This window comes from Lachnellula hyalina (genome assembly GCF_007821495.1).
Source record: "Lachnellula hyalina strain CBS 185.66 chromosome Unknown contig00005, whole genome shotgun sequence".
Classification (NCBI taxonomy): domain Eukaryota; kingdom Fungi; phylum Ascomycota; class Leotiomycetes; order Helotiales; family Lachnaceae; genus Lachnellula; species Lachnellula hyalina.
The window spans coordinates 159185-185198 of NW_022157119.1; the positions used below are offsets into that span (position 1 = coordinate 159185).

The following is a 26014-nucleotide window of genomic DNA, read 5'->3' on the forward strand; positions in this document are numbered from 1 at the left end:
AGCCAGCTCGCTAGGAATATCGTCGGTGAAAGTAGAGGTCCAGGCAGGAAGCAACACAGTCGTCACGTCATAGACTCTAGGCCATATTAAAGCTATATCAATGGAGATAGTAAGTCGAACTTACATGTCATCATTCCAGTGGTGCTCGACACCTTTTGAATTGGTCCAAGTACCTCTGTCACGGTTAATCGTTTTGTGAGTGCGCCAATGAAGCTTTCCCCATTTCTTAGCGATTTCGGGTCCTTTTGCGGCGGCTGTCTTTTCTGCGTCAGGTACTTGAGAATAAATGTTGGTCTGCACGTGGTCCTTCATTTTGGTTGCAGTCTGAAGACCAAGCCGAGAAAATCTCTGGGGGAAGCAGTCAGATGTCTTTATAATATCTCATTTCAAAGGTGACATTGTAACCAGAAAACATACCTGTTGAAGCTCAAGCACCTCTCCGTTTAGGTCAGGCTCCCACTGCTCTCTTGTCTCTGCTCTCATCTTTGTATCGCCATAAGAGTCATTGATCCAAGGCTGCACCCAGGCTACGAAATTCTCAACATCCGCCAGAAATGCCAATGCATACTTGTCCCGAGTATGAAGGGTGGTTCCCATTAGCCAATCCCTTAGAGCAGGAATTTCAGTATCTTCAACTGTTGTAAAGCCCTGAATTCGTTTATCCTGTGCTTGATAAGTCAAAAACACAGAAGCAGAAACACAAAAGACCTGCAAGTTATCCTTTGGTTTGCGGCCCATCTCCAGAAGAGAACTCGTAAAATCTTGCCTGATAGCTTCCGCTGAGAGATTGTTCCGATACTTTATGCACTGCGATGCAATTCTATTTCGTGCGTGCCACAAAGCTAGCTCAATGTTGCATTTTCGTCTTCTGAGGGACAAAACTTGGGATTTCTCGGTTTGTAAAGTATCCTTTGCGTCGACTACGTTCTTTTCTAGACTTGCTAACCTCGACATGACGGATGGCCGTCTGGATGTCTGTTCAAGCTGAGAAACTGGTTTGAATCAGTACCCGACCGTATTAAAAGTATGCAGAAGAACTTACAGATTTGAGCTGCGTGGCGCTTACGCTTGCGCTTTTGGCCATCTGTTATAGGATTAATGATGTCTTCGATCTCGTTCAAGAATCCTCTAGCAGCCTTTTTGCCTTTTGCGATGCGCCCGCTTAACTCTTCAGCCTGGCGCTCAAGATCTAATATCTTCTTTTTATCAGCTAAAACTTGTTGGACATCATCAAAGCATTTCTCCTGCAGTTCCGGATAATCTTCGATGTATCCACCATTCTTGGAAGTTTTATCAAAATCTCGGTCAGTCTGTGAAAGAATAAAGCAGAGCGACTCTTGATTATAAAGTCCATCGAGTTGCAAATTGCGCTTTGTCATCTTCTCAAGTAGATCGTGGGCCTATTCACAATGGTTAGCATCATATACCCATGTTGGAAGAGCAAACAAACATTCTTCTCATCGATGCCTCGGATAGCATTTGCTACAATACAAGTGATGGTTAGCTTCTTGTAGTAAGCAGCCGCAACTGCTGATCTAGCAGAATTAGAGTCTGAGCTGCCGGGTAAGTCAACAAGCGTGATGCCGGTGTTTAGTATCGGCGCCTTGACGAAAACTTTCACAAGCTTGATTAGGGGCCAGAGCGCGGCAGCTTTACTATTAGAGTTTCCACTGTCAATGTAGATTTTCAGCGCCTTGGAAAATCCGGTCTTGGATTTGTGTGCGATCTCCGTAGGGGAACCAAACAGTTTGCTAATTGATGAATGTCTAAGCAATTCTGCAGCAGATGTGGCCTTTAGCCCATCAATATCTTTGACATGTGGGTAGACAGCCTTGACCCTGTCGAGTGCTTGATTGATGCGATCATTCCGCTCGTCGGGATCGGTCTCATCGTCATCTTTGTCCATAGCGGCTGGTTCGGGTTCTAAATCAAGAAAAAGCTGCTGCAGCTCTGCTTCCCATTCATCCTTTGTCATGAAAAAGATCCTGGCTCGGAACCTTGAAGCAATATCATCGACATCATTTTTCGAGACTTCTACAACAACAGCAGTGCATGCTCGACCGGTCATAGATGGTAAAAGATCTTTCATTCCAAGCAGGGCATTTACAATGGTTGTTTTGCCGCTGCCGGTGGAGCCAAGGAAGCCAACATAGACTTCAAGACTTCTCTTCCTCTTCTTGACGGTTACTATGTAATATTAGTATTCTAGCCAACAATGGGAGTCTTGCCGGCGAGGAAGCAGAGGAAGCTTACAGATTTTATCGATACGTCCCTGAGCAGAGGGGTTTGTGGGCAAGTGCAACCGCATAGTCCGAAGAAACTTGTCCAATGCAGCAAGCCCATTTTGAACGGCTTGCTCCTTAACCTGAACCGACTTGGCACGATCCAAAATATCATTTCTTTTCCATACCGAATTTACGAAAGGTGACTTGTGAATTTCGTCTGGTGGATCTTCGTTTTCAGAAGAATCAGACTCTTGCTTAGGCAGCGGCGATGAAGATGATGGGAAAGAGCCAAGTGAAGATCGGGGTTTGACTGGGTTTGATAGAATCATTTTCGGCTTCTTTTTGACTGGTCCTGCCATGGTATCTCTTCCTGCTGAATCCGTTCGCTGATGTTCTAGGGGCTTTGTCGAGGCTGAGGTTGATGAGTTAGTAAATGGCAAGAAGGTGAGGCGACTGAAAGTCGCAGATGTAGTGGTGAAATCAAAAGCAGGAAAGTGAATATGTGAGATTGAATACACTGGTAAGGCGAAGAAGTACAGTTGTTCTTTGAAGGTGATAGGATGTCTGGGGTCAAGGACGAGGGAACCTGGAGCTTTGTTGTTTGGTAATGCTTGAGAAGAGAATGGAAAGGTGGTGTATACAGGTAGTTGTGCATTGTGGGAGGAGACAGAAGGTGAAGAAGGCGGAAGGGGATGAGTGATGAGTGATGATGAGGTAAGTTGATATATCGAATGAGAATAAAGGAGAACTTACCTGTATTGAAATGAATTATGCTCCCTTGTGCTGCCGCGCTGTTGTCTTGCTTTTTATTGAGGGGAAGACAATTTTGGGGAGGTGTTTGGAAGATGGAAGTTATGTCGAGATGAGAGGAGGGAGCTTTTGTAGCGAATTAGGCAAGCTTAGCTTTTGAGAAGTGGTGAATTGAATAGACGTCTCATCACCTGAAATGGTTCTAAGAAGATGAGGTATTGTGAGAGATGATTCCACCAGAAATCATAGCGATGGTTGATGCCCTGAAGTGTTCAAGGTCTAGTGGTGGAGACTCCAAGAACCAAAGGTAATTAAGAGTAGAAGAAAGGAGGTTTGTAAAGTCAGCCTTGTAAAAATCGAGTGAATACGGTGGTAAAGAAGGAAAAAACAATCGAATTCGACTTTGCTGCGGCGAGATGCTGATAAAAGTTGTCAAGAGAAGTAAAAGTGTTCGAGACCTGAGCAACCGATATAGAGAAGCGGGTATTGCGAGAACAATCTCGAGGACGAGGGAAAGTGTTAGTGAGACAAACAAGTGAGTGAAGATAGGGCATTCACAATTCATACTTCAGAGCATCGTTCTCACTCCATATAGGGAGGTGCTGACAGCGTTCACTCAGCGTAACATCATCGTCAACCACAAGCGCCCTTGCAACTCGTTGTTAAGATAGATGATGCTTCATGTTTTAGAATGCAGCCATCTTATGCATTCATATAATATGCCACTTTCTAATAATGGACATATCTATAATATTTAGTCCTCTCGGCAAATGCTGCACGGAGAGTACCGCAGAAAGACGTCGCGATCACGTGATCGGCTTATAAAACAGCGAATGTAGTGTGAGGCTCGCATAGACGTGTTTTGAAATGCGAAGAACAGGTGCATAGCTAGATAGTAAAAAGCAGTGCTTTTATGAGGATCGTAAGCAAAGTGAAGTAGACGGTGGCTCGAGTGACATGATAACTTTTTATAGAGCTAAGTGAAAGGGGCTCGAGAGGGGGTAGGAAACTAAAGCCGCCTGCCCCTAGCCTAGGTATATACAGCCGTGCACCTTAACGTCACGCCAAGCCTTGGCAGCCACGTGCACGTGCTCCCCTCCATCTGATCCTGACAAGGTACACCAGCCAGCCCAGCCCATGGCTAGGCCAGGTAGCTACAAGTAACATAATACTAGATAGAGTGACAACCACCCCGACTGACTGCATCGACCAGCGAGAACATGCTCACCTTCAGCAACATAAGCGCGGATGCCTTCGAGAGCAGCTCGCATCGACGAGCCGGGCGTAAACGCCCACGACATCGCGAAGCTCTATCTTGCTGGCACTGTCGAAATCGAAAGATCCGATGCGACCGCAAGTCTCCATGCCAGCAATGTCAGACTCGAGGATTGCCTTTAGACTGCTTCTACAGTCTCGCGCGAGAGCCATTGACCCAAGGAACGCCGACGTCCGAGACACCAGGAAATGACATGCAACCCGCAACCCGTTCCAATTCCTCGTTTGCCATACCGTCTCCGTCTCCATCTCCCAGGGAAGCTTCCACTCCTGCGGCAAACACTACAACGGAAATTAATGCGGCTGTGAGACCGTCCCACCAGCAAAGTTTGCGCAGCCGACGCCATGTGAGGACCAAATTAATTGGACGGACAAATTGGAGAATGCCATGCAACGATCTGGCTGTGCTCAAGGCGATGCTTGAAAGGACGGACAAATTCGCAGACTGTCAAAGAGAGTTCGGAGAACTAAAAGCTTGGGTCAGGGTCGTCAATGCTATTCCATCATCGATATCGACCATGATACTAGATGACAACAATCTTGCTTCTCTGTTACCTGATCGAAAAACCTGCGAGCAAAGGCTTGCTGAATATTGTCAGTCGTACGGCCAGATCTATGATTTTATTGACGAAACGTCTCTGACTGATACAATGGCCCTTGTTTATGCATCGCCCACCGACATAAATCCCGTGGAAGTTTCCAAACTGATCCTGGCTATAGCCATTGCAATGCAGAGCGATGAGGCAGAAAGACTCAATGGCCAAAAGCTCGCTCGTGGCATTGAACATCGCTATCATTCCTCTGCGTCGTTCCAAAGGCCATGCATTGGAACTGTTCAGGCGCTTCTCCTTCTAGTTATCATCAAGATGATAGCATCTTCTAAAACGGACAAAACGTATGCCATGTTGGGAGTTCTAGGATTGACGACGCAGGCTGCACATAGCATTTCACTCCACCGAGATCCTGCATTGTTTGGTGTCAACCCGTATTTTGCAGAAACAAGGAAGCGGCTTTGGGCGTGCTTCTTCCGGCTCAACCTAGACTATTGTATCAGGAGCGGCACCACATTACCTTTGCGGCTGGAAGAGATTGATTGTCCCTTGCCTTCAGATGTAAATATCAATACGCTGAGTACTAACGATAAGCCACCCCAAAGCGACCCAGCTTTCGCCATTACGGCAGCTAAGCTTGCCAACATAATAGCACCAGTACAGCAAGCTATATGTCCAATCTCGAAAACCATACCACCGGAATTGCAGAAAGACGTCCGCGAAGCCTTCAAAGCACTTCAGCTTACAATGCCATCCTACTTAAAACCGGGCGCCCACACGGAAAATCCAATTCAAGAAATACAGCAATCACTAATCACAGCATCGATGAACACCGCCATGCTAATTATCTCATCCCAATGCATCCCAGGCCCTTCGTCCAGTATTCTCCAACGAAGCAATCTCCTGGACACTTGGGATAATGCCATCGCAATCCTCGACATTTTCCAAAACCAGTCCTACCACACTTCGCCAACACAACATCTCCTATATGACCTCCTCTGGTCCGATACCTGTCGTGCAGCCTTTACAGCCTCTATGGTTCTTGAACGCCTCCGAAATATTGAATGCCATTGCACCATGTCTGCCAGGCCGCAGCACACCCTCTCCACCTTCCATGAAGCGCTTGTCACACATCTGACCGACCTTTCCCACTTCTGGCTTACAAACTCACATAAAGGGCCTATTGCTGCAAAAATATGCCTGCTGCTCGGTGTGACGCAGGCTTTGACCTCTCACCTCCTAGTGGACTTCCCGACAGACTCCAAAAACCCGCTCGTAGCAGACAAACAGCTAGCTGTCGGCGTGGCAGCCGCAACGCAGACAATCAGCGAGATGAAGCGGGCCACGCAGAGCCGGAGCGACTCTCTCGCACTTACTGATCCATTACCTGGGACCTGTTCCAGTGTGAGCGCAACGGCATCCACGCTGTCTACCCTCGACACGACGCTGGATAACTTCTGGGAGAATGCGGGCACAGTGCGGGGTGAGGGCGAAGAGGCTTTTGGGGACCCCTTTGCGCGTATGTCGGACGCTGCGTGCGCGGAATCCCTGATGAGTGTCGACCTTCCTGCGTTAGCTGATGATTTTTCAATGCCGATGCTATCTGTCGAACCGCTGAATGGTGTAGGAACGTTTGCCCGGTGGGCAGAAGAGGTTGGATATTGATGCGATGAAGCTTGTGAGGGTGATTATGTAAGGTCTTTAATTGCTGCGATACCAGGTGAGGGACGATGGTGGTGAAGGATAACAAAAAGAAAAAGATAGCAGGTAGAAGGTCAGAAACACGGTAGATACCCAAAATTAAGGATTGGCACGGTGTTGCGCGTTTTGTTATTAACCCCAGACTCTGCTTATAGTGCTGAAACTGTCTTAGATAGTTTAGTGCTCTAGAATATAGAGCTAATTTGCCGGTTTGTGAAGGGTATTTCTATAGCATCTCAAGTAGAATCAAATCTAAGTACTAGATTTAATGATCTGACTTGCAGGCTGACATAAATGATAAACTTCACATGCAACCTCTTATATAGTAAGGCAAGTCAAGGGGAAGCAGAGAGATAATTAAGAACACAAATAGAAACGCGCCTACTACTATATTATTTCTAAGCCAGTTAGATTTATTCCCCTGCTCTAATGCACCATTTCTAGTCCCATCAGATCTTTCTATTTCGCCTGGCGTCCCTTTTTGTCTTTTTTAATTCCATACTCCTAGTCAAGTGGGCTAAAATCTGCCTTAAACAGAGAGGAGAAAGGAGACACTAGCGCTGGCATTGATCCCAAATATATTAACCTTTCAGGTGTTGATCTACGCCTTCTGGATCGCAAACCCAACCTTCATAACCCTAACAACTGCAAGCAACAGACCACCCACAACAACTGTCGAACCAGCAAAAGCCATGCAACCCTTGAAATCAAGCACAGAACCGTTGGACTGAGCGTCCAGAATCGCACCCGCGACAGGACTTCCAATCAAGAGTCCAAGACCGGCAGCGAATAAGGTCATACCAATATTGGTCCCGATTTTGGACAGGTCGGGCATCAGGAACGGAACGTTGGCAGCGAGGACTGCTTGGATAGATCCACTGGTAAGGCCGATCAAAACGGTGACGCCGATGAGTGCTCCTTGCGATTCTACTGCTATCCATCCGAGTAGGACGATACCTGATACTAGTACGGCAGGGACCATGACGGACAGGTTTCCAATCTTGTCTGCGATCATCGAGGGGAAGATACGCCCTGGTACAGAGGCGGCATTCATAATGATAAGCATGTAGAAAGCGAGGTCGGCGTTGATGCCGAGATTAAGCGCGTATGTCTCGACATAGAAGAAAGGCGTATAGAGCCCGATGAAGATGAAGAACACGGCGAGTAACCAGACCATGAAAACAGGGTCTCTCAGCGCAGCCACGTTGATCAAGGGACCGGCTTTTCGCGGTGGTAAGCGTGGTTTCATGACTGCGATAGAGATGAGAAGTGTGGCGAGCATGATGAAGGCTACGACTCGGATCGCCCATGCGAGACCGATTTGTACGATTAGGCGACGGAGGACAACGGGGTAGATTACGCCGCCGATGCTAGAGCCGGTTGCACCAATTCCCATGGCGGTGGAGCGTTTCGTGGTGAAGTAGGTCCCGACGATGGCGACGCTTGGGATAAATGACATGCCCGTGCCGATGCCAACTACCACGCCTTGGGCGAGGATTACTTGCCAGTAGGTTTTGCAGATTGAGAGCACTACGTGCGATATGTCAGTTCATGATACGATAAATGTATGTGCTTTGAAACAACGAAAACCAGCATTGTGTAATAATAAAATGTATTTGGTGGCATTGGAGAACTTACTCATCATTCCAAAAACCGACAAGAAAGCCCCAACCGTGATGTCCGGATAGAAATACCCTGCATCAATAGCACGCCCACATGCAACACCAACAACAAGCATAAGAAAAGCCTGCAAGGAACCAATCCATGATATCGCTGACTGAGTAGAGGTAGAAAGTAGACTCCTGGAGTATTCTGCTTGGAAGACACCAAAGGCGTTCAACAGTCCCCAGGTATTGAAGTTGAGGAAGAAGGCTCCGAGGACTTGGAGCCATGCTCGTGTGCCTCCATTTGGTGGCGGTCCTGGTCCTACTGGTGGTTGGGGCGCGACCGCGGGAGTGCTTTCTGCCTTTTCTGATAGCTGGGACGCTGATGATGTGTGGCCGGTTTCTGGATCTTCCGCCGTCAGCTCCTTGGGAATTTCGTCAGCTGCTGCCATTATGGTTGTTTTCTATACGTCAACGAGTGGCTGACGGTAAGCGGAGAATATAAGTAGCATCAATGATTCAGTGAAGGGATAAAGAAAAGGCTTGCTTGCAACCAAGTAGTTTTTATTTTATCTGTGTGTTCCACTCCTAAAGTCGTCACTGAAGGAGTTATCACCAACGGAGTTAAGACACTTTTAATTACCCTAGGTGATTACTTCGTTCACTTCTGTTTCTAACCCCGTAGGGATGTTTCGAATGATGATTTTCCCCATTGGGACTTATTGCGATTTTGTTAGCTAGAGGCTGGTCGTGAGCTGATTACCCCTTTCGGATTTCGCTACGGCGGACTTAAATTTCCCTTTTGGGCTCGGTAAGAAATGCGTTGACGGCAAACTAGACCCCCGACTTGCATTAGCTTAGCGTTATCCCTATTCTAGCTATACGTTTTATCTTATATTGGCGTGGTATTTTTAGCTACAGATGTGGCTCATATAGTGGGTCTAGAATCTTACCTGACTTTTACTCTTATTTTTATATAAAGATTCGCAAGGCTTTGTCATTTTAGGTTAGAACTAATAAGAAGTAGAGAATACGCGAGAGTTATTATATATTAGATGATATTTAATGTTCTTTATAGAATTTGTTTAGTCTCTAATAGTAAGTATACCATCAAATATCTAGCCAAACTGAGGTTGGTTTGTCGTGTTTATAGGTGAACCAACTCTAGTATATATTCATTCCATCTTTATCACTTTGAATAGGTCTCTGAAGTTTATCTACTTTAGGCTTGGTTTTTTTTTAGCATGGTAGCTTCTTCTGTTCTTAGTAGATCTTTCACGCTTGGATTCTTTCAGTAGTCGAATTGTTTTGGAAACCCTTGAAAATCTATGTCCCTGTTAGGTTATCATCTGCTGTTTCGAAATACAAAATGATTGTTTATACCTAGAATACCAACCCCTACGTCATAGTCATTATGTAATACTTTTGGCGTGTCATGAATTCAACACTCTGTAGTCAAGCAAAATACACAATGGTTAAAGTAATATTGCTTGATTCTTGTTAAGCTACATCATGCCTGGAAATTGGCAATATTCGCCTTATTTGAGGGTCACGTAGTAAAACACGTTCTACTATACAGGTCGAAAGGTGATTATACATACATGGAAACATCTTCCTAGCCTGAAACTTAGCTATTCAAGGGCCACCTACTAGGTGCTATGCTGGAACACAAAATCTCAACAATGCACAGGCTTCAATGTACCACCAATTCTCACGAAATGTGTAATATCTCCCAAAAACCCAATGAATCACAAGATTCTCTTCGGGCGCAGCTTGACGTCAAGACCTGTTTGAACTACAAGCCAAGAATTTGCCAAGTGCCACTCTTTCGTAGGGTCCGCAAGCTCCATCTGCATATAAGGTCAGCTACTTAATTTTAGGCGCAGATAAATGAGAAAGACTGACATCGTATCTTGCAAACAGCGTTGGAATTAGCTTGTAAATTTCGATATAGGAGAGATTCTTACCAATGCACGTCCTATGTCCCATTCCAAACTAGCAAGCCCGGATTATCAGTAAATAGTAGCAAGATGATAGTGTTCTGAGACTAACCGTAAGAAGGCACCTCTCCATTTCCCGTCGTCTCGTCTCATCGCCCAGCCAGCGATCTGGGTTCCACTCGTATACATCAGATCCAAAGATCTCTTTGTTGCGATGTATGACCCACGGGTTCATACCAACTACAGTTCCTGCTTTAAAATGCTTTCCACAGATCTCAGCACCACCCTCAGGCACCACTCGCTCCATTGGAAGTCCAATAGCTGGGTGAAGGCGGCCTGCTTCCTTGACGCAAGCATCGAGATAATCTAGACGGCGTGATTCCGCCCAAGTAACAATATTCGACAGCCGACCCTCACTCCGGGCTTGTGTAAGCTCAGCCGTAAGCTTTCTCAGCGAGCTTGGATTCCGGATGAGGAAGTAGATGATGGATCGTAGCATTATGGCAGTTGTGTCGCTGCCCGCCAAAACGTTGGAGTAAGCCCAGGCTGTCACGAACGATTCAGGGATCGAAGGGTCCTTGGCTTGGATTTCAATGAACCGTGACATGAAGTTTCGAGAGTTCTGTACATTTGCCACATTCTTGCCCTCCAAAGAGCTTGGCTTCTGTTTCCGCTCTCTTGCTCTCGCAAGTGCAAACGCAATAACAGGATGCATCTTTGCCGGTAACATTCTATTGACGAATTTATTTTTAGCCCATACGTAGTCAAGCCAGGGCATTTGGCCAACCTAATGCAATTAGCCATTTGCCATGTGTCAAGAAAATGTCTGATCAGTATTTACCACAGAACAAAATTGAAAATGCTTCCAGATAATGGCAATTATCCCATCCACATCCTTGGCTTCGTCAAGAAATCCTAGTCGCTTGCTAAAAGTGACCTCACCCATGACATCAAAAGCGTACCATTGCAGCCAGGCTCCGAGATCACACGAGTTACGAGAATCCTTCTTCTGAACTTCCTCTAGTCGTTTGAGGAAGAAGTCAATAGTGGTGTCAATGTATGGTTCAAACTCGACCATACTACTCATTGAGTACATTGCTGCAATTGGCTTCTTCATTGCTCGGTGCAGGTTATCATCCTGTGTATTGAATAAACCCTGAATAATGTTTCCCCTCGCCATCGGCTGCAGGACTCTGTAGAAATCAGACTGCACGCATGAAAATGGAAAAGTCAGCCAGACCATCCACATATTCCGTATCTCAAGATCATTTGAGGAGGAAAAGATATAGTTCTCACCTTTTGGTAATTGCTCGAGATGCCGTAGATCTTAGAGATCTCGCGTGGGTCTCCAACGCTGATACAGCTAGGCCCGATCCGCACGAGGTCGCCATATTGCTCATGAAGCTTAATGTGCGTTAGGTGCGCTGTGCTTGAATAGGACCACCTCAAACGAGGGAGATTTGTTAGCGATGCGAGGAAGGGGCCAGGAATGTGTGACTGCTCGCTCTAGGTACTCCAAAGACTATATAAAACAAAAGGCAATAACAAGGTCAGCGAGATAGCCCAAAAATTATCAAAGATAGTAGTAACTAGAGAAACGGCCATTTTCGTGCTGGTTATGCTGACAAGCAGAGTAGTTTACGACATGTCATAGAGTAGTAGTTGTTTAAAGCATACTAGGGCGTCAAAGACATGTATACATATCCCCAAGGAATAAAATGAGGCTTCGGGTCATTTCAGTAATGATCTCTTGTGCAGATGTTAAGAGGCACGAAACGTACCGAACAGGGGTAAAATTGCCGCGGGTAGTTTTGCGCCTTGCGTGAGATCGTATGTTTACTGAAGGATTTAAACGGGATCGCAGGCAGTGTAGCCCTGTCTCGGTAAAGCCGTTGCAGATGCATGCAAAGATAAATGTAGCCTCAGTACTCCCTGGCGAATTTAGCCCATGTCGATGACGGGCGTCGGAGCTCCTAGGATCTCGTTTTCGGGATATGTTGAGGAATCACGCTACGGAGTATGGTTCTGTACGAACGGAGGAGAATCATCAGGCAAACAGGATGGGGAGGTGTGGATGACCTTATTGCTAGGACTTTCGCACCGGCCTCTATGGTAAATCTTATGGAATACGCTAAATAAAGGGGAAGAGATCGAAGGTTAAGCGAGCGCGGGTGTGTGAGGACCTTTATATAATAGCAAAGCATAGTAAATCTCACCATCTAAATGATAAGCCTACTTTCCGGAATCTACGTTCCCTTTGATTTATCGATCAAGACTTCTTGACCATATCTCAACAATGTCTACTACTACTACCACCATAACATCCACACTAGATAGTGAGATGCCAGCCAGCAATCTAGTCCCGACTATAGACATATCGCCCTTTATCCTTGACCCTACGTCCCCCTTAGTCGACAAAATTGTTGAAACAGCCAGAAAAGCATGTATCGAGACTGGATTCTTTCAAATCACAGGTCACGGGATTTCAGAAGAGCTTCAAAGCGAGCTTTTTGAAGCTTCCAAGCAGTTTTTTGCTCTTTCCCCGGAAGAAAAACAAAGCCTTGATGTCAACACAAAGCCTGGAAGGAAAGGATATGATTCCGCGGAGGCATACAATGGGGAGAAACTTCCAGATTTGAAAGAGGTAATGTTTGAAAATTCCGCACTGCCTGGCAATTGCACTTTTTCCGTTTAGCTAGTCGATGCCACTAAAATGGTACACTCTCATTTGTTCGAAACTTACAGATCTTGCCAGAGCTTTTTCCTCGGCCACGACAACTCCCCTGACGATCCCGCAGTCCTCTCCCACCGCTTCTTCATGGGACCAAACGTTTGGCCTTCCAATTCGCTTCTCGCTTCATCTTCATTCCGCGAGCCGGTGGAGCGTTACTTCACGGCTATAAATAATCTCGCTACCCAAGTCCTTGATCTAGTAGCTCTTACTCTGCCGTATGGACCTGACATCTTCTCCAATTTCAAAACTGGCCACGTAGTTGCTCCCCTCCGTCTCCTACATTATCCCCCAGGCAAACCTCTCCCCGGGACCGACCATTCGAACTCAGACCAAGCGCAATTAGGTGCTGGAGCCCATACTGACTTCGGTGCAATAACCATCCTCCTCCAAGATACAAATCCAGGTCTTCAAGTCTTACATCCCAAAACACAGGACTTCGTCCCTGTTCCTCCGACACCTGGCGCCTTTGTGGTGAATGTAGGCGACATGCTCACTGCATGGACTGGGGGTGTTTACAAGAGTAGCGTGCATCGGGTTATCAATGACAATCCTGTTGATCGGTATTCTGCGGCATTCTTCTTCAATGGCAACTTGGATTGTGAATTGGACCCGCTGGATGGGAGACAGCCTGTGCAAGGCGCAGAGGGTGTCGGCGGGATAGGTACGAAGGGGTGGACAGTGGAAAAGCATCTGATCAAGAGGATTCAACAGAGCTATGGGGGACGGGAGTAGAGATTTGGCAGTAGCATTTTTGGATTCTGTAACCGTGGATGAAGTAGCCTGTAGATAGGGCTATATATTGCAGGAACTTGTGCATTGGTTCTGTTCTACGTACTCCTCGATTGCTCGACTTTGGAATCTTATACTGTTTGATTATTGATAGTTTGGTGCACTGATAAACAAAGTTCTTATTTAGTCCATGTTGATTATTGAAGAGTTAGAAAGATCTGGTGCATAAGGCTTTCTAGGTTCAAAGAGTAAGTTGGGGTGTAGTGCACAATACCCGAACCTTAGCGATGCGCCATGTCCCCATTTCATTTTAAGATGAATGCTTATACATGAACTTTTAAATTTCTACTTTTACCTCAGGCAATACAGCTCCAGGACAGTTGTAGGGGCTATTCAAAGCCCGTAATTGAGAAGTGCGCGAGTTTTAGAAATCCTGACTTGCGATTACTTCAGAGAAGCTAGTGTCTTTTTGCCTCCGGAGGTATGCAGAATCGTGGCAAGAAGACTCTTACGTGACTTAGAAGCGTAAAAACTCAAAACCACGAGGGATCAAAGGATCAAGCTAATAATGTTACTATTTTACATCATGATACTAAAATTTGACACGGTATCCTAAACGACCCGCGGCTGGTTATTCATAGCTAGATATGAACCTACTTCTTTCGTTTGAATAATAAGCTTTCACGAATCGTGCCGCGGATAGAAAACATTAGCAATATGCATAAGATTTTATAAGCAAAAAACTCATAATACAATAGCTTATCTCAATTGTAAGATTCAGTAGACAGTTCGAATTCGTGTTTCAAAAATTATCAGAATCGTATCCAGTATGACCAGCACACTTTCACAGCTTCTGGTTGAGGATGCACCGACTCTCCTATCTCTTCACTTAGCGCATTCCGAAATCAAAATTATCACGCCTTCTTCACCAGAATTTTCTAGCTTCCACTATGAATATAACACTTCTAACACGGTCGTACCCCCAGCGGTCATTATACCATCTAACATCGACGAACTTGTTACAATAACCAAGCACTGTGCATGTCAGTCCCCGCCAATTGATTTTACAATACGCGGTGGAGGGCATGATGCATATGGGCGCAACACTCTAGCTGGTGTCGTCCAGGTTGATTTACGGCTCTTGAAGGATATTATTGTATCGGAGCCACACGCTGTCTCTCACGATAGAATCGCCACTATTAGTCCAGGAGTCACGGCAATTGAAATGCAACGTGCTTTAGACGCTCTGGGACTGGCTGCGCCTACAGGCTGGATTGGAACGGTTGGTGTGGTTGGGTGGGCATGTGGGGGTGGCTATGGACTCTCAAATGGCAAATGGGGTATGGGAGTCGACAACATTGTCGGGGCGAAGCTCATCACGGCCACTGGAAAAATACTGGACACAGATGACGATGCGGAATTGCTCTGGGCACTACGAGGAGCTGGCTTGGGCAATTTTGGGGTCATCTCTGAGCTTCGACTCAAGACGTATCCAAAGCCAAGGTACCTAGGTGGCTTCTTGATCTTCCCTTTGGCTGAAGGCGAAAAGGTGTTAGGCGGCTTTCAACGGATGAACGACGAAGAAGGAATTCCGGATAACTTTAGCGGAGAATTGACCATGAATACCATGCCATTCGGCCCAACAATTAACTTTATGTTCGCCTGGATCTCTGACGGCGATAACGTTGACGCTGGCTGGAAATACCTGTTGAAGTTGAAAACGTTAGGGTCCGTGATAGTTAATACAGTGGCTGAAAGTAAGAGTCTCAAATACCTCTTCTTTACCCTTTTCGGTCTTTTCAGATATATAGCTAATTACATTTTAACACGTTAAAGCCTCTATCTTGGAGCTCCACACACTTTTCCACGAAGATCCTGCTTTTAATGCCATCGGTTCCTACACCATGAACTCAATTGCCCTTCCCAGATTATCCCTGGACGTGATTAAGATACTTATGGAAAGACCAGCTCCAGCCGGTGAGTGGACCCGAACAAATTACTACTTTTCTAGCAGTTTTAAGATAATCTCGATGGTCGGCAACGATACACATCTCGCTATTCTTCTTCCCCTATTCTCTTCTCAAACTCGTATTCAATCTCCCCCAAGGTATCTTACTAATTATGAAATATTGGTACAACAGGCGGAGCTTCGGCGATTTTGATCCATCACGCTCACGGCCGTGCTTCGAAGTACGATCCAGCAGCAGCATGGGCTCACCGCGAAGATCACTACATATGCACACCATGTGGTTATGCTAAGACCGATTCAACACCGGATGAACTCGCGGTGTCAAGCACGTGGTCTAATGAACTAGTTCAAACTCTAAGGGAGACAGGCTTAGGAAAAGAGAAAGGATATTGGAGCTTGTCCCGCCCAGAGCACTGCAATGCCGTAAAATTCTTTGGCGAAGAAACTGTTCGCAGGCTACGAGACTTAAAAGGGAAGTATAACCCACAGAATATGCTTCCAGGTGCTCTTCCTGTGCTCGAGCGATCAAAGATCAACAGCACGTGGAGTGGTACAATCATTAGTCTAGCAAAGTATCTCCTGGGTATCGTGTAGAAGTTTTGTGGATTGACTGGAAGAGTTTGCGGGCAAATGTATTAGTAAAGAACGCAGTTCCATTGACTGGCAACTATATTATGTTAGACTGCACTGCGTATATGCTTGGCAAACCAGCTAATGAGTTACTTGAAACAGAACAGCTTACCCAGTATAGCTGGATGATGACTAACATTCGCTATCAATTCAGTATAGAGGCCTCGTATCTTGGCTGTAACTCCTGTAGAAATAACCCTCATAGGAACCCACTACATTTTCAGCATGAACCACATTCCTACTGAAAACAAGATACTTACTACACTAGAAAATCTCCTGTAAATTATTAAAGAAGGGGTTTTATTTCACTATTCACACTGTAAATGGCTTTGTAATTAAGATAGATTAAGCCATCCGGCTGCTAGTGCTGCTCTTTGTTACAACTCACCATCGGCCAATAATAACACTTTGCACAAAAACCAAGGCTAAGGTTGTATGTTTCGAGCTCCGTCTTAATTAATGCACAGAAGGTTCGCTAGCAAGTTATAGCATTTCTCTAATAAAACCCGCCCGACGACCAATTTCCCCAACCATCTCCCTAGCTATTCTACGATTGAAATCCTTTAACGATACATCGATTTCGCCTTCCAACTCGGACAAGGTTGCTACGAGCTTTTCAACAAAGGCTAACACTAACTGGCGCAAAACCATAGCCTTTACTTTGTCACTCACGGTATATTTTCCAAGCAGGAGTGATTCTTCAGTCCATGGAAATATCTCCTGAAAACTTTGTCTTGATCCTGGTGAGCTGGCAGGTCCTGCGGGGAATGTCCTGGTGGTCGGTTTCTGTGATCGGTCTTGCTGCTTCTCAAAGAGACGCAGGAGGTGGTCCAATGCAAGGATGCGGAGCATTATTATCGATTGGTTTCCCAATTTTCCTCGACAACAGCTTGAACAAGCGATTGCTCTTTGCATGATGTACTGTAATTCTTCATCCAGTCGTAATAAAGGCTCGAGAGGAATGTCTTCTCTCTCTACATCCCAGTCGGTAAGCCGTGCCAGAATCTTAGATAGAGCGGGATAGCATTCGCTGCTGCATTGGATATCAGGTCTCTGCTGACTAGGACATGGCCGTCGGTGTTTTGCTTCACGATCGAGTGAATTTGAGTCTGGTGAGATTGGCTGTAGATGTGATGATTTAGAGTGCGAGTTGGACAAGGCAGGAGCAGCAGCACGTGGCTTTGATTGACCATTTAGTGGATGCTTGGCAAAATCAACGGCTTCAATTTCTGTTGAAGCTAGATTTGATATTGATGATGAAGCCGAATGCAAGCGTCCGCAAAGGCCATCATAGGTGGTAGCACTCCAATTGCTGTTTCGTGGCTGGGTGGTATTGGAGGATTTAGGACTGTAAGGAAAGTCGGACGAGTCAGATGGGTTGGATGGCGACGTCTCTGTTCTATCTGAGTACTCCCAGCTGGGTGTGGTTACTGTGCTGATTTCGGTTTCGGATCCATTTATATCAAAATGACAAAGTTGATCTGGGGCTAGTGTTGGCATAAGTGTCCAGTGCTGGAAGGGTTGGGCCATAGTTATAGGTTGGGAATGCATATGCCGCTGACTACTAGAGCTAAAGGCCAACTGTGTTGCGGCATCCAGCTCTGTTTCAATCTCCATCGTATGGGTTTGTTGCTCCGTCTCCTCATTCAGATCACTCCAGTCCAGGTCGTTTGCTTCCATGATTGTCTGCTGGTCAATCTGGATTGCCTCCTCCAGATCATCGTGAACATCTGTGCGACGTTTCGAGTCGCTAGAGACTTGCTTTGACGGCCGGCCAATTTTTCTGAACGGGCTGTAAACGCATTGCTGGCCATTCTGGTAGCATCTCCAACATGACGGTTTCCCACGACTGCATCTGACTTTCGACCCCTGGCAGCGGTCACAGGCTGTACGAGCACGTTGTAACTCTGCCATGGACTTGAGTTAAGCATTAAAAGCTTCAGCTAGCTAATATTCTTATTATATTCTTTTTTCTTGGCAGCTTGTCGCGTGTGCCCCGAGACGTGCTTTTTGCACTCACTCCTTATGCAACAAAGCCAGAACTTAGTGAGAAATTCGCTTGCGCTGACGTGAGGGGGCCGAGGGGGGATATAGAATGCGAGTTGATGTTCAAACTGTACCTACGGAGGTACAGACCAAAAGTATTGTCTCCAAGGATCTCTTGTCCTTGCAGTATTGGTTAGCTGCAGCCTTGCTTACCATAAAAATCCCACCAAACGCACCCATGTACTTAATCCTTTTGGCATGTGCCTCCGTACGACTACGACTACGACTACGACTATACGGGCATTTCTCGTGAGCACGAGCAGAGCAGATAACAGTGGGGCAAACGGCTCATCCGTTTAACGGCGCGGGACGCGATTCGGGGTACCGTGTGCGGCACTGGATAAATACCTAGATCCTAGATTCAAAGGCGTGTCCGAATCAGCCACATGGAGGATTTCTAGCAAGGAAGGACCGAAAATCGAACGTTGTGATAAGAAATATTACCTATAAACAGATGCAGGAAAAGTGGCTCTTTACCTCCAAGCGGAGACTAAGCCTAATAGGTATAAAGTAAGCTTATGTCAGCCGTTATAAGACCTACCTAGGCAAATATTTACCCGCTAATTACTATGATTCTATGGCCTACTAATCAAAACTATATTACCTTCCTCTACACCCTAAATAAAGGCTAACCCTAACCTACTTTATTTTGATTGCCTATACAACTAATTAATAGATTTAGTAAGAATCCTTGAATTCGGAAATTTAATTCGCAATAATCATTAAATTTAGTTCGGAATTTACCTGTCCTAATACCCTAGTCTTACGATGGTTAGCTTTTCCGAGCTTTCTTCTCGGTGGATGGAAAAACTTGCGGCATAGATAAACGAGTTTTCGTATCTTATGAGAGGCCTTCTGCTTACATCTGCTGAACCTGAGCCGTGCATATCGTGCCTTATCGCTGTCTCGCCCAACCATGGGTATGCGTAAGTAGTGAAGCTGAAGTCGTGATCAAGCATAACCAAGCATAAGCTGCGCTCTTGATGTTGGAATTGAAACCCGCCGGCGCGGAGAAGCGGATACCCGCGCTACTATACCGGATACTTTTCCCCCACGGCTCACGACTGCGATGCAGCCAGTAAGACGGGCGTCTTCACCAAGTACCTCCGCACGGAGTCCCACTAACCTTTATACTCTGTAGTGTGGGAATCTAAGCCCCTACCGCAGTTCCTATTGCAGTGTTACTATTTAAAACGGAACCGCTAACTTAGCATATCCCTACGCCCTAAAGCCAAACGTAAGAGCTAGCCTAATTCAGGAAGAGTTAGGGTAATCGGACTTCCGCTTCACTAAATTAAAGCAAGAAACTCTCTACATTCTACTTAAGTTTAGTGCGACACTCGGTACTTAGATATTAAAGTCACGCTTAATTAGCTGTTCCGTTTTATTATGTATTCTATTCCAAATCATAATACTACTAGAAGTAGTATATAGAGAATGCTTAGACTTTTATAGTATGAAGATTACAATGATATAATTAATAGAGGTTTTCACTAAATAATAGAGAAGTAAGCTATCATAGAACAAATTCAAAGTGTACAAAACAATAAGCCTATCTTAATATAAGAAAAAATACCCGAAGAGAACAGAAGCCTCACTTTTACGAGATTGTAAATATGCAATTAAGCAGTTAGGAATAGTATGTAGATCTAGTAGATTATCATATATTACTATAAATCCTTACTATAGAAAAACTGGGGCTCACAATACCTTTGCGCCATACGGAGTTGAAGCAATCCTTCTGTTCGGGGACTCTTATGTTCGTTTCGCTTTATCCGAGAGGCTCATTCAGACACATGAGCCATTATTGCAATAGACTATACTGTACTGAACCTTGCTCTCTTCCAAACAGAAACGCGAATCTGTGAGAGTATAGAGTTCGGAGTAAGTTATTTTATGCAGGATTTAGGCTTGCATGTTTCACGGAAGAACATAGCTAGAACGGTCCAGGAGCTAGGATATGATTGTTTAGGTTTCATTTAAGGCGCAAAAAGGTGCCGAACCATGTCTTGTACGTACGGAATCTATAGAGGTTGTGGGATACTCTTGATAGCTTGATTACACTTCCGCATAAAGGCAATGTTGTATGCTAAGCTGGGTCTCTGTAAACATTTCTAGACGTCTTATATTGACAAATTTCAACCATTCTTTTTATGCTTAGAATTCCGTATTAGTCTGAAACTCAACGTCTTCACGCAATATGGCAGAACTTCCCGCACTTATCGCATTTGGCTCTCTCACCACTAAGTCTTCAGCTACTGAGTTGGAGCAATTGAGGCATACTCTTTCCCAACACAAACACCTCCGACCTATTCAAGAAGCCCTTCTGAGTTTGCCCGAACTATGGGAGACTCTGGTTGCCAGCCATAAGAGACTACAAATTGTCCCCGGCCGAGCTGCTGCTGAGCAGCTAGCTGCGTGGACTTCGAGTAAACAAGTCATAGACCGTAGTGAAAATATTATATGTCTTCCCCTGACAATACTTCGTCATCTGTGCGAATACAGTATCTACATAAATCAGACGGGCAAACAATCCTCAATTCTGGACCATGCCAACAAGGCCGGCGGCATTCAGGGATTTTGCGCAGGACTTCTCAGCGCTCTTGCTGTTGCTGGATCGAAAGACGAGGAGGAGCTTGGTCGTCACGGCGCCTTGTCAATCCGACTCGCCTTCGCCATAGGTGCCTACGTTGATCTGGATTCGCGGGAAAACGGAGCAACGAGCTGTTTGGCTCTCCGATGGAAATCTGCCGATGGTTTTAGCACAATTCAAACACTCCTGCAAGAACACAGCTTAGTAAGTACTTCCAACTAAATTCTTTTCATACCTGGAACAGGGACTAACAAAGCACAGGATTCAAATCCAGCTTACGTGTCAGTACTGAGAGATACCAATTGCGCTACAATTACTGTGCCTTTGTCTGCGGTCTCAACCATATCGGCTGCTCTTGTTCAAAAGGGAGTTATTGTACATGACACAGGTCTCGCTGGACGTTATCACTGCCGTGACTACCAAGGAGTACCGGAGAAGATTTTGCAAAGTTGCCAGCAGCACGGCAGCATTCAATTCGGAGTCCAAAGCATGGTGCGCTCGAACACAGATGGCGAGATTTTGCTGCATGAGGATGCGGCCGTCATGACTGGGCTTCGCGACATACTGCTTGAACAGTCAAACTGGCGTTTGGCCATCTCCAAGGCGCGGGCGATGGTGGATGGAACTGCATGCTTGCTTGCGTTTGGCTCTGATGCTATCCCGCAGTCCATCTCTAGAGACGCCAAGGTACAGATATTTAAGCCCCGGAACGATGGGAGAGAGCAGATTGGCGAATATGTCGAAAAAGATAGATTAGAGAAGGAGGAACGGCAGAGGAAAGAGAACATGGCTCCGTATCCTGCCGACTCAATCGCCATTATCGGACTTTCATGCAAGCTGCCCGGCGCCGACTCACCCGAGGCATTCTGGCAGCTGTTGACCAGCGGCATCGCCATGGCCGAGCCTGTGCCCGCCAATCGCTGGCCCGAAGCGGCCGTTCCCCGTGGCAAAACGCGGAAGTTCTGAGGGAACTTTATAGATGGTATTGACGAATTCGACCACCGGTTCTTCAAAAAAGCGCCTCGAGAGGCAGCGTCTATGGACCCGCAGCAGCGGCTCCTTCTCCAAGGCGCATATGAAGCCATGGAGTCCGCCGGCTATTTCGGGACGGGAGCGGACGCACGGGACACCAACATCGGCTGTTACCTCGGGCTCTGTGCGGTCGACTACGACGCCAATATCGGATCACACCCGCCTAATGCCTTTTCGACCATGGGCACGCTCCGCGCATTTTTATCAGGCAAGATCTCACACTTTTTTGGTTGGGACGGCCCGTCCCTAACGCTCGACACGGCCTGCTCGTCATCGGCAGTGGCAATCCACACCGCGTGCCGCGCTATTCAAGCCGGGGAAATCTCGCAAGCACTTGCGGGTGGCGTTTCTTTGTTTACTACCCCTTATTTATACGAGAACCTCTCGGCAGCACATTTCTTGAGCCCAACAGGTGCGACCAAACCTTTCGATGCAAAGGCTGATGGATACTGTCGCGGCGAGGGCTTGGGCCTGGTGGTGCTGAAGAAACTGTCAGCAGCGGTGGCTTATGGAGACAACGTGCTGGCTGTGATTGCTGGCTCGGGGGTCAACCAGAACGATAACTGCGTTCCGATCACAGAACCCCATGTCCGCTCCCAGGGAAAATTGTATCGTCACGTGGCCGAGATGGCGGGCGTGCTGCCGCATCAAGTCTCGTTCGTCGAGGCCCATGGCACTGGAACGCCAGTAGGAGACCCAATCGAGATGGACAGCATCCGGAACGTATTTGGTGGCTCTGAGAGACAGCATCCCCTGGTCATCTCGTCTGTCAAAGGCAATATTGGTCATCTTGAAGGCGCTTCCGGTGTAGCGGGACTCATCAAAGCTGTTCTTCAGATTGAGACCCGGACAGCAGCCCGGCAAGCCTCATTCCAGTCCCTCAACCCAAAAATCAACCCACTGCATACCGACAAGCTGATGATTCCCACATCAAACGTTCCAATACAGGGTGACTTCATTGTGGGCTGTATCAACAACTATGGTGCTGCCGGTAGTAATTCTACTCTCATGATCATGGAGCCACCACGACAGCCAGAGTCCAGCTCGGCGCTCATCGCACCGTCCAAATACCCTATACTTATTGCTGCCAACTCCAAGGCGAGTTTGGTGGCATACTGCCAGGTCTTGAGTCGGTATTGCCAACAGCAGATCATCCAGACACAGAAAAAAAATCTGCTCGGCAGTATTGCCTTCCATCTAGCTCAAAGGCAGAACAAAAGTCTCCCACATGTACTGGCGACGACAGCATCCGATTTATCGGATCTAGAGGCGCAGTTACAACGTCAGCTAGTCGAGTCTACAGCAGCTATCGAGTCGCGCCCATCTTGTCCGCCTTTAGTACTTGTTTTCGGAGGCCAGGTAAGGGACTATGTTGGTCTGAGCAAGCCTTTTTGGAAGCATTCTGTCCTGCTTCGCTTCCACCTCGACCGCTGCAACGGTATACTGCAATCTATGGGCCACGTTGGGTTGTACCCGGCTATCTTCCAGCGCGAGCCCATCTCGGACGTGGTCATTCTGCATGCTTCCGTGTTCTCCTTACAGTACGCAAGTGCGAAGGCATGGCTTGATAGTGGTCTGGTGATTAACGCAGTCGTCGGTCACAGCCTCGGGCAACTCACTGCTCTCAGCGTGTTTGGCATCCTCTCACTTGAAGATGGCTTGAAGCTGGTTACAGGTCGAGCCAGCCTCATGAAAAAGCACTGGGGAGCCGAGGCGGGATCCATGATCGCAGTTGAAGCCGATCTCGCTACCATATCCCGTCTGTCGCATTTTCCTGAGCTTGAGATTGCTTGTTACAATGGACCTTCGTCGCATGTCCTTGTTGGAGATTCTACATCTGTCGGTGCATTCCAAGAAGCTCTCTCGGAGGAGCGATTGCAGTATAAGAGACTGGCCGTGACAAACGGCTTTCATTCTCGCTTTACAGAACCGCTTATAGAACCTCTTCAAGAGCTTGCAGCGAGCCTCCATTTCCACAAGCCCACCATCCCAATTGAGACGTGCTCAGATGGCACCAGTTGGTTGGAGCCCACTGCAAAGCTCGTCGCACAACACACACGGGAGCCAGTGTTCTTTGGACAAGCGGTCCAGCGCCTCGCACACACCTGGGGAGCCTGTACATGGCTCGAGGCAGGTTCAGACTCAAGCGTTACTAGTATGGCTCGCCGTGCCCTTGGATCCGATAGCTTTCGGCACACATTCCAATCTATTAGTCTCAGCAAGCCTACCGCATTGGACACGCTTGTCGATACCACCACCCTTCTCTGGAGGAAGGGCCACAGCCTGCAGTTTTGGGACTTCCATTCCCTCCAGCGACAACAGTACGAAGTCTTGCGCCTACCTTCATACCAGTTCGAGAAGAATAAACACTGGTTGGAGGTTATACCTCCTGCACCAGCACTGGCAGTGGCAGCATCAGACAGCATCACAAATACAGCTCCTGAAGTCCCTCAGCTGGTCAGGTTGATCACACAGGATTCTCAGGGTGCTATCTTCAAGATCGACCCGCAGTGCGAAGAATATCAACGGCTTGTTGCTGGTCACGTAGTCGCGGGGAGCCCGCTCTGCCCCGCTACCGTCTACATTGAGGTGGCGGCGAGAGCATGGAAGCTACTCTTCCCCGCAAAGATGGCGTCCTTGCTGGGAATTTCCGACCTCCGCATCGATTCCCCATTGGGCATGGCGCTTGATCAGACATTGACCATGACTCTACGTCTCCGAAGCGGCAAAGACAACTGTTGGGACTTCAGTGTCGCGAGCCAGCAAAAAGGAACAGCGCCAGCGACACAAGTCTCCCATGCTGTCGGAGTAGTAGAGGTTCCGACGGAGAGTGCACTTATTGACCTGGAGTTTGCGCGCTTCGAGCGACTCACGGGGCCTGATGCAATCGAGGCTCTGTACCAGGACTCCGAGAGCGAGTCTATCCGAGGACCCCTCCTATACAAGCTTTTCTCCCGGGTGGTGGAGTATGGCGGGCCGTATCGAGGGCTCAAGAGCGTTGCCGCTCGGAACGGTTGTGCGGCTGGGACAGTTGTTTTCCAGCCAGAGCATGAGGATGAGACTTTTGCTAGTCTTACACGACCGCCCACTCTGGACAGCTTCATGCAGGTTGCTGGCATCCATGCCAACAGCATCTACCCATGTCCGGAAAACGAGGTGTATGTGTTTACAAAGCTAGACCGTCTGCAATTCGGCCCGGAATTCATGGCCACTCCACCGTCATCATGGATCATATTCCCCAACTTGACAGCCATCGGGCCAAAGGAACTTGCAAATGACATATTTGTTTTTGATTCGCGTTCGAAGCGTCTGGTGGTGCTGATTCTGGGTGCGTGTTTTCACAATGTACGCTTGGCATCACTGACAAAGGTGTTGTCACGGGTAAATGCCGGAGCGAGTGTGGATCACGTGCAAGCCCCTGAACGCTTGCTGCAACCACCTTCTGAGAGTATCAAACCCCCCAGCCGGCTTCCTCTTCTCCCAGAACCTATCCCCACACCAATTTCTGCGCCGAAGGCACAATCTACTGTACATGCACCGGCTACCCAAGATGCCTATGCCTCGGTTTTCAATGACGTCTGCCTACTCTTTGAGAGAGTCGCCGACGTCCCGCGCAACAATGTGAAGGGCAACATGTCAGTGGAGGATCTGGGCGTGGACTCACTTATGATGCTTGAAGTCATCAGCGAGCTCTCCACCCAGTTCTCTCTCGAAATTCCCATCGAAGATATGGTAGCGCTCTCCGACGTCAATTCTCTCGTCAGCTATTTGCTAAAAAGGCAGCATGGAAGCTCACTTTCATCTTCGACTTCGGCGACCTCATTAGTTATATCGTCAGCGCCTTCATTTTCACCAACGCCAGCATCATCAGAAAGCTCTTCCTCGTCCCCAATCCGGCCAAGCTCGCCTGGAGGAAACAACAGCGATTTGTTGCAGCAACAGCAAGTCGATCAACTGGCCAAGCTGCTACAAGAGCATCTTGAGCTAGAATCTGCTCCCAGCTTGGACGCCAATCTGGCCGCACTGGGCTTGGACTCACTACTCGCTATTGAATTGGCAAGTGACATCGAGAAGCTGTTCGCAGTCTCTGTAGACCTGTACCAACTTGATGACAAGTCGTCCTTCAAAGACCTTTTACACCTGGCTGGGATGGACCGAGGCTCAGTTTCAAACGCAACTAATTCTACCTCGCATGACACGAACAGTGTGACCATGTTAGACCATCTTCCGAACCC

At 47.2% G+C, this 26014-nt stretch overlaps 3 protein-coding genes across 3 annotated transcripts; 1 reads left to right on the top strand and 2 right to left on the bottom strand.

The window, feature by feature from the left end:
• Positions 1-7103: 7103 nt before the first annotated feature.
• Positions 7104-8558, bottom strand: apdF_6 (Aspyridones efflux protein; the record flags this gene model as incomplete). The annotated part of the gene is made up of 2 exons (XM_031146181.1): positions 7104-8032; positions 8141-8558. The coding sequence occupies 2 exons, from the start codon at positions 8556-8558 to the stop codon at positions 7104-7106; spliced, it is 1347 nt and encodes a 448-aa protein (XP_031009417.1).
• Positions 8559-9854: 1296 nt separating this feature from the next.
• Positions 9855-11295, bottom strand: LHYA1_G001197 (Cytochrome P450 monooxygenase; the record flags this gene model as incomplete). The annotated part of the gene is made up of 4 exons (XM_031146182.1): positions 9855-9956; positions 10012-10101; positions 10159-10833; positions 10888-11295. The coding sequence occupies 4 exons, from the start codon at positions 11293-11295 to the stop codon at positions 9855-9857; spliced, it is 1275 nt and encodes a 424-aa protein (XP_031009416.1).
• Positions 11296-12342: 1047 nt separating this feature from the next.
• Positions 12343-13512, top strand: citB_1 (2-oxoglutarate-dependent dioxygenase; the record flags this gene model as incomplete). Its single annotated transcript, XM_031146183.1, has 2 exons — positions 12343-12690; positions 12742-13512. The coding sequence occupies 2 exons, from the start codon at positions 12343-12345 to the stop codon at positions 13510-13512; spliced, it is 1119 nt and encodes a 372-aa protein (XP_031009413.1).
• Between the last annotated feature and the right edge of the window lie 12502 nt (positions 13513-26014).